The following is a 14,879-nucleotide window of genomic DNA, read 5'->3' as shown; positions in this document are numbered from 1 at the left end:
TTGTTATTCTTTTTTTTTTAAATGCTGTCGCCCCCTACCCCTGGTGTGGATTTTGCTATGCAGTGTGTTCATGAGTTGCTTGATTACATCCTAACTAGAGATGAGCTTGTGTTCGAGTTGCAACGTGCCCGATCCCCCCCCCCCTCCCAGTGAGTCGACACTGCACTCCACTAATGACAGGCAGTGAGACATTTCCCGATCCGTGCAGCTGTGGATCGGGAAATGGCTTACTGCCTGTGATTAGCAAATTGCAGTGTCGGTTTCCTGGTGGGATGGGGCACGTACGAACTCGAACACGCCTGAGCTTATCTCTGATCCTAACACCTGATTCTAGAACAGTAATCAAGCAACTTATCAGCACAACGCAGCTGAAGTCTGCACCATCCAGTGGCCAGCTGGGAGGAACATGCTTGTCTAAAGGGTTTCCATGGATGTGTTCTTTCACTCAGACTAATCACTTATCATCACTTGTTCTCAGCACATCTGAATGTATGACTACAAAGGGAGATATTGAGAAAGCTGAATGAATTGTAGGCACAGACATAAAGGAAATTGATGCAGATGGGGATCTCTGTAAAGATTCTAAGGTTTTTGTGGGGACTAAATGTACACAGAATTTTAAACAAACAGGATAGATCAACTGAAAATTTAAACTTGAAGCATATATGTATATTTAGCTTTTATACTTTAGATACACTTTAAGCAGGAACACTATCATAGATACAATCATTATGTCAAATAACCAGATTGTGTCTAGACACTTTTAGTTTTTAGAAAACACTATATATATATTTTATCAAATATAAGGATAAGGTGAGTAAGCGTTGACAAAGAAATATATGCTGCATCAGGCTGAAGGTTATGATTGATTATCTGTTATAAGATGGCAAGATTAAAAGTGAACCTGTATTATGATCAGAGTAATGCATCTGTCACAGCTCTGTGTTATGTAACCATTTACTTTTTGATTCAATCGTACTGCCACCCTTCAATCAATGGATTATTATTATTATTATGTTTTGCAGCGAGACAAATTGAATGCTGTGAAAATTGATGAGAACAAATGTAGCAAAACTGAACCAGCTGTTGAAATAGAAAAGACAGCAGTTGTCCTCACTTTGAAAAACGAAGTCGGAGGTTTATTACAAGATTTAAAAATTTTTAAGGTAAGTTTTCAAATCTATTTTTATTGATTTAATTTGGGAAAAAAAAAAGAAAAAAAAGTTAAAGCTCAGTCATGCAATAAACACCTTTTATTATAGGAAATTGCTAGTTATGCATTTTCTCTTTTCTGAAAGGTATTTTATTTAGAAATATATGCTGTTATTAGGGTCTATTATTGTAGTTTACTAGCAGCTATTGGAGCACTTTACAGTAAGTGGACACAGTGACAGATGAATATACGAATGTGAAAGAATATTTCCCTGCCTGCTGTGTTACAGAACAATAGGAAAAAGAATGGAGCTGTAGATTATGGCTCATAATAACTTTACAGATATTTAGTGCGACTCATGCTATGGAATGATATCTAGAAGATGGGTCTGGATTTATTATGGGAGTCCAACTCAAAATTGGCAATTATATACAATTTGTTGTTAGTGGTTGTGTCATGTATTTCACTTAAAGCAGAACTTGTGTCAAAAAAATGGGAGCAGGAAGTTTTCTTATTACAGAAGAGACATTAATATACAGGATTTATATAGTGCGAACAGTTTGCACAGCGCTTTACAAAATAAAGACAGTATAGTTGCAATACAATTCAATACAAGAGGGTTAGTAAGGTCCTGATCATGAAAGCTTACAATTTAAAGGAAGACTCAAGTGATACAAAAGGCATTAACCACTTGACCCCAAGAAGATTTACCCCTCTTCATGACCAGGCCATTTGTTGCAATATGGCACTGCGTTACTTTAACTGACAATTGCGTGGTCATGCAACGCTGTACCCAAATAAATGTATGTCCTTTTTTTCCCCACACATAGAGTTTTCTTTTGGGGGTATTTGATCACCACTGCTTTTTGTATTTTTTCCGCTATAAACAAAAAAAGACAGACAATTTTGAATAAAAAAAAATATTTTTTTCTTTCTGCTGTAAAACATATCCAATAAAAAAAATGTTAAAATCAAATTTCTTCATAAATTTAGGTCAATATGTATTTTGCTACATATTTTCAGTAAAAAAAGTTACAGTAATCGTATATTGATTGGTTTGAGAAAATGTTTTAGCGTCTATAAACTATGGGATATTTTTATTTATTTTTAATTTTTTTTTAAAAGGGTAAATTCTGGCGCACAGAGTTGTCTATAAAATCCAGCTGGCTAGAATAGATCTAATACCTGGGTGTACTCAGTTAAATGACAAGTCTGTACATAGTCCAAAGTTTATGACGGAAAACAAGGGAATAAATAGGGAGACACCTGCGGCTGCTATCCTCAGAGTAGTGACAGGCTCTGTGAAATCAAATGGGACGGGAGAAAGGAAAGAAGCATCAGCTAAGTGTATTAATCCAAATATCAGATTTTTTATTGGATTAAAAACACTCACAAGTGTAGTAATAAAACATTCCAGGATTCGTGTAGGCTTCAAAAACGGCCCCTTACCACCCCCAGCAGTGGAACCCACTCTCAGCGATCCTGCAGGACAGATGATGGATGGATCCCTGGTGTCTTTAACAGATTAGTCTGTTTTATTACTGCTCCTGTGAGTTTTTCTAATCCATTAATAAAATCTGATACTTATTTACACTTAGCTGGTGCTTCCTTCCTTTCTCCTATCCCAGCAACTTATAGTGGGACTGTGATATTGCGGCAGACATTCTGACACTAACTGACACTTTTGACACTTTTTGGGGATCAGTGACACTAATACAATGATCAGTGCCAAAAAATTTGCACTGTCACTGTACTAATGACACTAACTGGGAAGGGGTTAACAGGAGGGGTGATCAAAGGTTTAACTGTGTGCCTAGCCAGTGTTTTACTATAATGTGTGAGGTGCTTTTACTAGGGGAAGAGATGGAATTTATTCCCTGTTTTGCATGAACACAAAATTCTATCCCTTCCCTCCTATCAGAACGGTAATTTGCCTGGTGTACATAGGCAAATTGCTGTTCTGCCTCTTTGTCTAATATTCGGTGGGTGCCCGGTGGACATCAGGTGCCATGCACCCACTGATCAGCTTCTGCTGTCTGTAATCACAACAGAGGCAAGCCGCTCGCGGCGTGCATGTGTGCCCCCTACATAGAAGAGTCGGATCGCATATATATATATGATCTGGCACACAGGCGCCACCCTGTAGCAGTAAAACTGCTATAGGGCAGACCTGAAGTGGTTAACTGTGTTGGGATGAGTTATTCAAGAAAATGAAATTCAGCTGTTAGCTAGAGGTAGGATAGGCTTGCCTGAAAAGGTGAGTTTTCGGATCACCTAAAAGCAACCAAAGTAGGAGATAGCTGGACAGATTATGGTAGGGAGTTCCAGATTATGGTAGGGAGTTCCAGATGATGGGAGAGGCTTTGGTTAAAATCCTGGACGTGAGCATCGGAGGAATGGGTAAGGAAGCTAGACAACAAGAGGAGGAGTGAAGAGGATGGCTTAACTGAGGAGAGGTTGGTGGTGTAACTTGGGGCAGAAGATTGAGCAAAGATTTTAGCGATAGCAAGTCAGCTTGTGGACGTCATAGCAATCAGTTTGCAGACGTCGCATCTCTTAGGTAAGCATAGTTGGAGTTTAGTTCCTCCTTTTTTTTTTTTTTTTTGTGTAAATATTTTTTATTGAAATTAAATGCATACAATGCAAATGAACAACTGTACGAATACTGTAATACATTAACATGGTACAGGCTTAATGAAAATACAGCATTGCAAGCCGAACAATGCCTGACCCGGGGGGGGCGGGAGGGATTAGGGTAGGTACAAGGTAAGGTAAGGTAGGGTGGGGTAAGAATGCAGTAGAAATATCAGTGACAATAGTATACAATACAATACTTGGTGCTTGGTTATTTTGTAGCCCAGAAGTTCCATTGAGAGTTGAAAGACTGCAATTTCAATTGGTTGACGGCAATAGCCTTTTCAAATTGATAATATGTTTTTAGTAAGGTCACCACGTCCGATAAGTTCGGAGCATCAGGTGTTCTTCATTTACGTAGAACAACTGTTCTAGCTGCAAGCAGTTCATGCGTTACCCATGGCCTAAACATGATGGGGATTCCATCTATACCCAGGTTTAGCAAAGCCAAAGCTGGAGAAGGTGAGGTCAGACAGCCCGTGTGGGAGGATATGTAGGAGAATACCTGATTCCAGTAGCTACGCAGTGAGTGGCATGACCATAATATGTGGAGCAGAGTGCCTACTTGGGAGCGAGTTTAGTTCCTCCTTAAGAGAACTTTGTGAGGAAATATAAAGGCGACTATTGCTAATTGCGCCTAACACTGCTAGCTGTTTGGCTATCATAAAGATTTCCTGAATTCCATATTTTGAGTCAGTTACTTAAATAATTATGCAGGTGTTGATCTTCTCATTTCCCCTTGTGCTCAGTGGTTCTTCCTGTGTACCCCTTCCTCACTGCAGGACACAGTAATGTCATAGGGCTTGGTAGGAAGAACTAATGAGTGCAGCATGGTTGGAGATTTCGACACTCCCAGAAGTGTCAGTTAAAGCAAAGTCTTCAGGTGGCAATCTTTCTTTCTTACATTGGTGTGTGGAGGTGAACTTTGCAGAGACAAATATTTACTATCTTCTTTACAGGGATATCTTATTCATGCTTTGATTTTAGTGACAGAGTCTCTTTATTACTGTGGCCCTTATGAACAATAGAAGAGACACATTTTACCAACAATGAACATTTGGAATCATTACTTTTATTTGTTGCCTCAAAGTACTTCATATTGTAATTCTATGATTACATTTTATCTGGGACAAACATCCACTTACATATACTGTATGTACCTGTAGTTATAAAAAAGAAATACATTTAATGTGTTTAGATAACTGCTTTTGTACAGCATTTTATACACGGTTTGGTCCTGTTTATGGTATAGGCTATAGATTTTCTAATACCTCTCAATGTTTCTGTTGCCTGAGGCCTATCATTTAGAAGATGGATATCAGTGCACTTTTTAGGAGAGCTGAACAAAAATTGAAAAACGCTTTTAAATGTTAGAAGAGCTGTATCTGTGGCTGTCTAATTAAACGTATTGCCTCAGTGTGACCCTTTTCGTACAGTGCCATAAATTCAAGCATTTATGGCTTAATGTGGACTGTGTGGCTGGATCTAACATTAACGTAAATGAGTTTCCAGTCAGAACAGAACTTACTGAATATCTTGTCACACTGAATATCTATAACCTGTCACCAGCCAAAGAAGCCTTGATGTATTTGTGAACACAGGGCTGTGAAACCATATAGCAAGTCAGAAAATAGCATTTGGAGACTGTAGGTATTTTCACATAAAAAAAAAAAAATGAAAAAAGAAAAGAAAAAGCTGTTTACCAATGAATGCTTTAATTGGCAGTCATGTGACCACACTGGCTCCCTTGCTTCTTTTCTCTCCTAACGGGGGGAGGCATGTCTATAGCAAGAGAGCAGGGCAGGGAGAACATTACATCACACAGCGTGGAAGTAAGTTCTCCATCTGTTTTCAGTGGTAGGGGGACGTGGTTCCTATGCTGACTACTGGAGATACAGGCACACTATATGACAGCAGGGGGGGGGGGGAATGCAGATAATCTGGGGGGCACAGGTGAAGTGCAACAGTGTGCCGAATGCTCTCTCAAAGCTGCTTGAATGTTTGGTGTGTCCTAACTGCAAAAGCAAAGAAGGGGAAAAGGTAGGATCACCGGGTATTTCTCATTAGAGATGCACCAAAATTTCAGCGGCTAAAACATATCGGCTGAAAATGGTGTTATTGGCATTTTGCCAAAAAGAGAAAAAGGTGCCGATAATGGCGCCAAAAACGGTTGTGATTTTGCTGCAATTTTACTGTATTTTTTGCTGGAATTTCACTGCAATTTTGCAGCAATTTTACTGTCTTAATGGTTTGTTTTTCATAGATCATGTGACTCATTAACCGCATCAAAAATGTAACACAGGTTTAAAGGGATACATTTTTCTTGAGCTTTTCTTATGCTAAAGGTGCCAATAATGCCGACAATAAATTCATATTCATTTAAATTCATGATATTAATTATAAAGTTGAGCATAATACAATTTTTATATATATATATATATATATATATATATATATATATATATATATATATATATATATATCTGCACATAGAATGCATGAAGGTCAAAAAAACTTCAGCCTTTAGAACCACTTTAAAGCTTTTTTACCTGCTAAAGGATCTGTATTTCCGTCTATCTAGTTCTGAAATATCCATAGCTCTGCCCCACAGCACAGCCCTAATTTTTCTGTGCTGCAGTTACAGTTGTTAAACCTACTTCATAAAAAATCATCAATGAATGGTGTATTGCATGCTGCTCATACTCACTCAGTCACTATGAGATTAGTTATATGTATTCTGCAAAAAACCTAGTTGATCCTGCTACTCACTATCTGCACCTTCTGTTCATGTCCCCAATTCAGCTAGGGATTTTGCAGCTCTGGTGGCAACTCTGCACATGCTCAGTTTTCAGTCAGTTTCTAGGCTGACCATTTCCTCTCAATCACATCTGAGCAGCCCATGTGACTATAGAGTCACACATTTGGGCATGTACACAGTGGTAAATGACAGCCCACTCCGTCCCTCCTCCTCCATGCCCACTAACCAGCTGAATGCAATGGGGACGGGATATTACATGTAGATTAATGGTGGCTTCACCTGCCTCTTATTCAAAGACATAGGCTGGAGAGGCGTGACGCAGCCTGTGACTGGCAGAAATCCACCCACATTATGTTATTGCCAAAAATAATAAATATTTATATTTCAATGCCATTTAAAAACAGTTTATTGATATTATTGTTTTTTTAATACTCTGTATTCCAAAGCCTGTTTTTTTATTTTATTTTGAACATGTGACCAGCAGCAGAAGACTAGCAGCTCCTCCTACTTATGTTTTTTTCCAGGCTGTGAATGATTTGGGTCATGTGACAGCTGTATATCGATTAGGAAAGAGTTACTTAGATTTTTTTAATTAAATATTTACAGTGCCATCATCCACATACAAAAATAGAAGGGAAAATGTAAATTAAACAGTGTGTGTGTTTACTATCACTTTAAGTAACACTTACAGGTCATGCCTCTTCCCCAGCCTGTGACTGGACAGTGAAAGGATAAGTAACAGACTAATGAGCTCATCTCTCTCTCTCTCGCTCTGCTTTCTCCACCTATCAGCATGTTTCTTGCACTGCAGCACAGCTGATTGGCTCCTGGTGTTTCTTCTCTCTCATACAGATTGTTGCTGCATTGTAGGCACCGCAAGAGGCTTATGCTAAGTTATATTCAGATAGCTACACTGCTTGTATTTAACACAAAAATAAATGTAATGCTGAATTAATTAATACCGAGCTGTGTCTTTTGTATCTATCTGCCTAGAGTTCAGCTTTATAATCTCTTTACTGGTAGAAAGGATTATTATTGACCAACAGTCTTTGTTCAAAGAGGAGATATTAATACGGAACATGTAATTACCATTTGAAACTTGCAAAGGCACTGAAGCTCAGCCTTTTTATAATCTTGAGATAATTGTAGTTTTTAATTTGTAATTTTTCAAAGACTCCAAGAATCCATTAAAGCAAAGAACATATCTAATTTCCTGGGCTCCATATGAGCTGTCTCGCATTGTACAGTGCTGTCATTTTGTAATATGTTTCCTACACTGTAGAGTGGGCAGTATGTGTAGTTATAGGTACAAAGATAAGAGAAACCGAATAAGGTTTTATTTTTTTTTATGGGGATGCTCAATCATAGCTCAGTGAACAGGAAGGAACTTGGGAGCTAAGAAAAAAGCTGCAGAGCTGCAATAGCAGACAGTGATGCCACCCATCTATCTAGATATTGTTGGCATGAGTTTGTAATTCCCAAACTGGTCAATAGAATTAAAACTCCTTCAGCAGTTTGCATATGTGAACTTTAATTGCATATTTGCCAGTTGGGCCAGAGTTCTATTGTAAATTGGTCACATTCACATACAGGTTCATCTCATAAAATTTGAATATCATTAAAAAATAAATTTATTTCAGTAATGCAATTCAAAAAGTGAAACTGCTGGGATGTTATGGAAGCCCAGGTTGCTTTGATAGTGGCCTTCAGCTTGTCTGCATTGTTAGGCCTGGTGTCTCTCACCTTCCCTTTTGACAATAGCTCACAGATTCTCTAGAATTTCCCGGTAGAGGGCTGCGCTGACTTTGGACTTGATAAAACACAGTGGGACCAATGCCAGCAGATGACATGACTCCCAAATCATAATTGACTGTGGAAACTTCACACTGGACCTCATGCAACTTGCATTCTGTGCCTCTCCACTCTTCCTCCAGACTCAGAGACCCTTATTTCCAAATGAAATGCACAATTTTCCACAGTCCGTGATAATTTGGGGAGACATGTCATCTTCTGGTGTTAGTTCACTGTGTTTTATCAAGTCCAAAGTCAGCACACCCCTCTACCAGGAAATTCTAGAGCACTTCATGCTTCCTTCTGTTGACCAGCTTTATGGAGATGCTGGTTTAAATTTACAGCAGCGCTTACCACCTGCCCACACTTCCAAAGTACTAGTACCTGGTTTAATGATAATGATATCGCTGTGCTTGATTGGCCAGCAAACTCGCCTGACCCCATCCGTGGGGTATTGTCAAGAGGAAAATGAGAGACACCAGACCCACAATGCAGATGAGCTGAGAGCTGATATCAAAGCAACCTGAGCTTTCATAACACCTCACCTCAGGTTGAGTGCCTCCATGCCACACCGCATTGATGCAGTAATTTATGCAAAAGGAGCCACAAACAAGTATTAAGTGCATACTATCAGTGCTGTATCCTGTCCTAGGCCAACAAGGCCCAGGCCTAGGGCGGCACTTTGCAGGGGGGCAGCAATAAAATATAGAATTATTTGTATAATGACTATGGACTTCCTATTTATTATACAAATTAGTGAAATAATCTTATAATTACAATAAGTGACAGCAAACACAAGTCCAAATATGTTAAAAGAGTAATCTTGCTAGCCCGTGACATAAGGCTGTACTAATGGGCACTGATAAGGCTGCACTGGTGGCCACTGATGGGGCTACACTGGTGACCACTGATGAGGCCACGCTGATATGAGTAAAGAGGCGGCACTGATAAGGCTGCACTGATAAGGCTAAACTTATGGGAACTGATGAAGCTATGCTGATGGGCACTGATAGACTGTGGTTATGGTCTGTGGTTTACAGATGACAAGGTGGGTCATAAACAGGAAGGGGTGTGGTCTTTACAGGAAGTGGTGGGTCATATTTAAATTAGGGGGTGCACAAGTTTAGTCAGGACTAGGGCAGCACAAAACCTAAATACACCACTGCATACTATACTGTACATGGACATACTTTTTACTAAGCCAACATTTGAGTATTAAAATTTATTTTTTTATTGGTCTTATGTAATATTCTAATTTTCTGAGATACTGAATTTTGGTTTTTCACTAGCTGTAAGCCATAATCATCAAAATTAAAAGAAAGAAATGCTTTAAATATATCACACCGTGTGTAACACATCTATATAAAATATATGAGTTTTACTTTTTGAATTGAATTACTGAAATAAATTAGCTTTTTGATGATATTCTAATTTTATGAGATGCACCTGTGTATATCTCTAAAAGCTTTTATGATTGCCTTTAACCAATGCAACGTTGTTTAATAATTCAAAGCATATAGGGAACATTTAAAAGCTCAGAAATCACATACAGTGAATAGCTATATAAAACATAGCTCAAATTATTTATGGTGCATATTGGTTGTATGGTATAAGTTGCTTCTGTAGTTAGTGACGTACATTGACTTACCAGTAGGGGGAGACTTCAATACAAACTTGAGGATTTGTAAAATATTTTAGTTCGTTTCAAAACCAACAACAGCTAAATATCTTAGTAGAATTTGTTGTTTTATACAAGCTAGTATAACAGCTGCTAAAGAAAGTACAATAACCATAGATGTCTACTGCAGTGATCAACACCAGTGCTAAAATCTGATGTAGCAGTTGTTGGTGAGTGCATTCCCATGCTGAGACTAACATCTTACAGATATTCAAGCTGAAAATATACTCTTAGAAGTAGAGCACATCTCTTCACACAAATGACCTCTCACCTCTTGAGATGAACACCGAACCAATACTAATGAGAGGAGGACAGTAAGGGGTCCAAATAAAGACAAACAAGGATAGATAGCATAGTAGGGGGTTGCTGGTGGTAGGCTGGAGCAATAGAAACAACTATCTTGTTTTACAATCTGATAGTAATGTTGCAAAGGAAAAACATCCTAGATGTTCATTTTGAAATCTTTACAGTATTATTAAGTTTAATAATATTTAGTTTAAAGGAGTTGTAAAGTCTCAAGGTTTTTCACCTTAATGCATTATATGCATTAACCACTTGCCGACCGCCGCAAGTACATATACTGCGGCGGTTAGCCCCTCACAGGCAAAGTGACGTATCGGTACGTCACTAGCCTGTGAGGCTTTGGGGAGCGAGCGCGCGGCGCCGGAGGCGCGCTCCCGCGCGGTCACGGACCCCCCCGCACATGTGCCCGGCGGACCTGATGTCTGCCGGGCACTCGCGATCGTCCGTGACAGCGGGAGAAAGGCAGGCGGCTGATGTAAACAAGCCGCCTGTCATTCTCCCCTGTGTATGAACAGTGATCAAACGGTTCTACTATGTAGGACCGTTGATCACTGTTCATACACTTCAAGCCACAGCCAATCACAGTAAGAATCATGCCCCTAGGGACACACACCACACCTCCCTCTCAAATAAAGTTAACCCCTTCACTACCAGTGTCATTTTACAGTAACAGTGCATATGTATAGCACTGATTACTGTAGAAATGTCACTGGTAACCCCAAAAGTGTCAAAAATGTCAGTCAAGGGTCCGATCTGTCCGCCGCAATGTCGCAGTCCCGCATAAAAAAATCGCAGATCGCCGCCATTACTCGTTAAAAAAACAACAACAAAAATGACAAAAATCTTTCCCTTTGTTAGTAAACGCGATAACTTTTGCGCAAACCAATCAAAATACGCTTTTTGTGAATTTTTTTACCAAACATATGTAGCATAAAACAAATCGGCCGAAAATGTTAAAAAATTTTGATTTTTACATTTTTTTGGGGGGGAATTTCATATAAAAAAATTTGAAAAATATTGTTATTTTTGCAAAATTGACGCTCTTTTTTTGTTTATAGCGCATGATCAAAAAAATCGCACAGGTGATCAAATACCACCAAAAGAAAGCTCTGTTTGTGGGAAAAAAGAACGTCAAATTCGTTTAGGTACAGTGTCGCACGACCGCGCAATTTTCTGTTAAAGTCACGCAGTGCCGAATCGCAAAATACCCCCTGGTCAGGAAGGGGGTAAAATCTTCCGGGGCTTAAGTGGTTAAGGTGAAAAAACCTTCTTGGTTGCAGCTGCCCCCCAGGCCCCCTGTTATTCTTACCTGAACCCAAAGGTTCCAGTGACGAGCCATTGGCTCCCACTGCTGTCAATTAAATCCAATGACACGAGAGCGGGGGGTGAGGCTGAGTCCTGCTGTCTGTGTCTATGGATGCAGCAGCGGGACTCGTGAGCACGCCCATACAGGTGTCCCCATGGAAAGCAGCTCTCCGTGGGGGAACACGATGAAGAGGAGGAGCCAGAAGCAACGCTGGCTCTCCCCAGAAGAGGAGGATCAGGGCTGCTCTGTGCAAAACTATTGCACAGAGCAGGTAAATATAACATATTGTTATTTAAAAAAAAATAAAAATTAACCTTTACAATCACTTTAATCCACTGCTATATCTTTAGTGCAGTAAGTTTCAGATGCCACAACAGCCAGGGTTTTGCCTTCTTTTTTCTAATTGCTTATTTAATTACTCTAATTACAATAGTTTCATATAAACACTGAAAGCAATTATTTAAAGAGACTATCACTCTATTACTCCGTCAGAGTCAGGAGTTAAACCCAGTGCAACCTTTGATTTGGATGGAGCTTACACAGAATTGATGATGTCTTCCTTCTACCTATGTGACAGTGTTCAGGCTTGCTCTAGCTCAAGCACTGCATCCTGGGAGAGGTATTGTCCAAATTCCGATCGCACATGTTCATGGACATAGGCTCATTAGTAGTGAGTGCTGTAGCATCTACCAGCTGGAAATTGGGCTTGTCATGAAACAACGCACATATTCGCCAGCACACCATGGATCATCAGATATCATCCAAAACTTTTATTGTGGAAAGATCACATCACAAAGAACCAAATGAAATGTTTCGGAGCCATGCCGGACCTCTTGGTCAGGCATGTGATGACATGCCTGATGAAGGGGGTCCTGTCCTGTCCCGGAAAGTTGCACTTGGTCCTATGTGATGTGATCATTCTGCAATAAACGTTTTGGACAATAGCTGATGATCCACGGTGTGCTGGCGTATATGTTGGTTGCATCCTGGGAGAGGTCACATGGTTAAACCATACCAGAAGAACCGTATTTTAGGAGAGCTCAGACAGAGCAACAAAGTGGTTGATTTACAAAAGATGAATAGACTCTATTATGCAAGGGAACTTGCACCAGACCTTAGTGAATGAGTTTGAGCTCTGCTGACTTCCATCATCCAATCAATTTATTTTTCTTGCACGTGATTGGGTACTTTTTGCAAAGTGAAACTTCACCACATTCATTAGGTTCTAGGGAAAACCCCCTTGCAAAGTGCAAATTCCCTTGTAATGTGAATATAGCCTAGTTGCATTTAGTGTCTCATAGATTCGCTTGAGTTCTCTTTCAGCAGTGACAGAGTCTCCTTAAAACCCAGCTCCAGCCATGATATTTTTAGTGGGGAAGGATTGGAGTCCCTGCCAAAATTGTATTTAAATATAAAAAATATAGGATATATACGGTATCTCACAAAAGTGAGTACACCCCTCACATTTATGTAAATTTTTGATTATATCTTTTCATATACCAAAACACTGAAGAAATTACACTTTGCTACAATGTAGAGTAGTGAGTGTACAGCTTGTATAACAGTGCAAAATTGTTGTCCCCTCAAAATAACTGAACACACAGCCATTAATGTCTAAACCCCTGGCAACAAAAGTGAGTACACCCCTAAGTAAAAATGTCCAAATTGGGCCAAATTAGCCATTTTCCCTCCCCGGTGTCATGTGACTCGTTAGTTTTACAAGGCCACAGGCGTGACTAGGGAGCAGGTGTGTTAAATTTGGTGTTATCGCTCTCACTCTCTCATACTGGTCACTAGAAGTTCAACATGACACCTCATGGCAAAGAACTCTCGCTTCTGAAAAAAAGAATTGTTGCTCTACATAAAGATGGCCTAGGCTATACGAAGATTACCAAGACCCTGAAACTGAGCTGCAGCATGGTGGCCAAGACCATACAGTGGTTAACAGGACAGGTTCCACACAGAACAGGCGTCGCCGTGGTTGACCAAAGAAGTTGAGTGCATGTACTCAGCGTCATATCCTGAGATTACCTTTGGGAAATAGACATATGAGTGCTGCCAGCATTGCTGCAGAGGTTGAAGGGGTGAGGGGGAAAGCCTGTCAATGCTCAGAACATACGCCACACACTGCATCAAATTGGTCTGCATGGCTGTTGTCCCAGAAGGAAGCCTCTTCTAAAGATGAAAGCTTGCAAACAGTTTGCTGAAGACAAGCAGACTAAGGACATGGATTACTGGAACCATGTCCTGTGGTCTGATGAGACCAAGATAAATGTATTTGGTTCAGATGATGTCAAGCGTGTGTGGCGGCAACCAGGTGAGGAGTACAAAGACAAGTGTGTCTTGCATACAGTCAAGCATGGTGGTGGGAGTGTCATGGTCTGGGGCTGCATGAGTGCTGCCGACACTTGAGAGCTAAAGTTCATTGAGGGAAGCATGAATGCCAACATGTACTGTGACATTCTGAAGCATGATCCCCTCCCTTCGGAGACTGGGCCGCAGGGCAGTATTTCAACATGATACCAACCCCAAACACGCCTCCAAGACGATCACTGCCTTGCTAAAGAAGCTGAGGGTAAAGGTGCACTGGCCAAGCATGTCTCCAGACCTAAGCCCTGTTTAGCATCTGTGGGGAACCCTCAAATGGAACGTGGAGGAGTGCAAGGTCTCTAACATCCACCAGCTCCATGATGTCGCCATGGAGGAGTAGAAGAGGACACCGGTAGCAACCTGTGAAGCTCTGGTGAACTCCATGCCCAAGAGGGTTAAGGCAGTACTAGAAAATAATAGTGGCCACACAAAATATTGACACTTTGGGCACAATTTGGACATTTTCACTCAGGGGTGCACTCACTTTTGTTGCCAGCGTCTTAGACATTAATGGTTAAATTTTGCAAAAAACACATCTGAAGTCTCCCAAAAGCATGTGGGAAAATGTGCTATGGTCTGATGAAACCAAGTTGAGCTTTTTGGCCATAATTCCAAAAGATATGTTTGGCGCAAAAACAACACTGCGAATCACGAAAAGAACACCATACCCACAGTGAAGCATGCTGGTGGCAGCCTCACCCCCCGCTCTCATGTTATAAACGTATCTATTTACAACATTTTATAACATAAACAGAAAAACTTTTTTTTATTTCAAACTTTTTGGTCTTTTTTTATTTGTGTAGCAAAAAAGAAAAAAACTTGTGGTGATCAAATACCACCAAAAGAAAGCTCTATTTGTGGGAAAAAATGACATAAATTTGGTTTA

The 14,879-nt window shown here is 40.1% G+C and overlaps 1 protein-coding gene across 1 annotated transcript in view; it reads left to right on the top strand.

Annotated features, from left to right (window-relative positions):
- TPH2 (tryptophan hydroxylase 2) overlaps positions 1–14,879 on the top strand; it is a 342,612-nt gene that overhangs the window by 42,028 nt on the left and 285,705 nt on the right. Inside the window, exon 2 of the mRNA XM_082253110.1 lies at positions 1,026–1,166. Coding sequence (XP_082109236.1) covers positions 1,026–1,166 — 141 coding nt within the window. The remainder of the gene's footprint in view (positions 1–1,025; positions 1,167–14,879) is intronic.

Source organism: Pelophylax lessonae, assembly GCF_965119305.1.
Source record: "Pelophylax lessonae genome assembly, chromosome: 4".
Taxonomy (NCBI): domain Eukaryota; kingdom Metazoa; phylum Chordata; class Amphibia; order Anura; family Ranidae; genus Pelophylax; species Pelophylax lessonae.
This window is presented reverse-complemented; position numbering and strand designations above follow the sequence as displayed.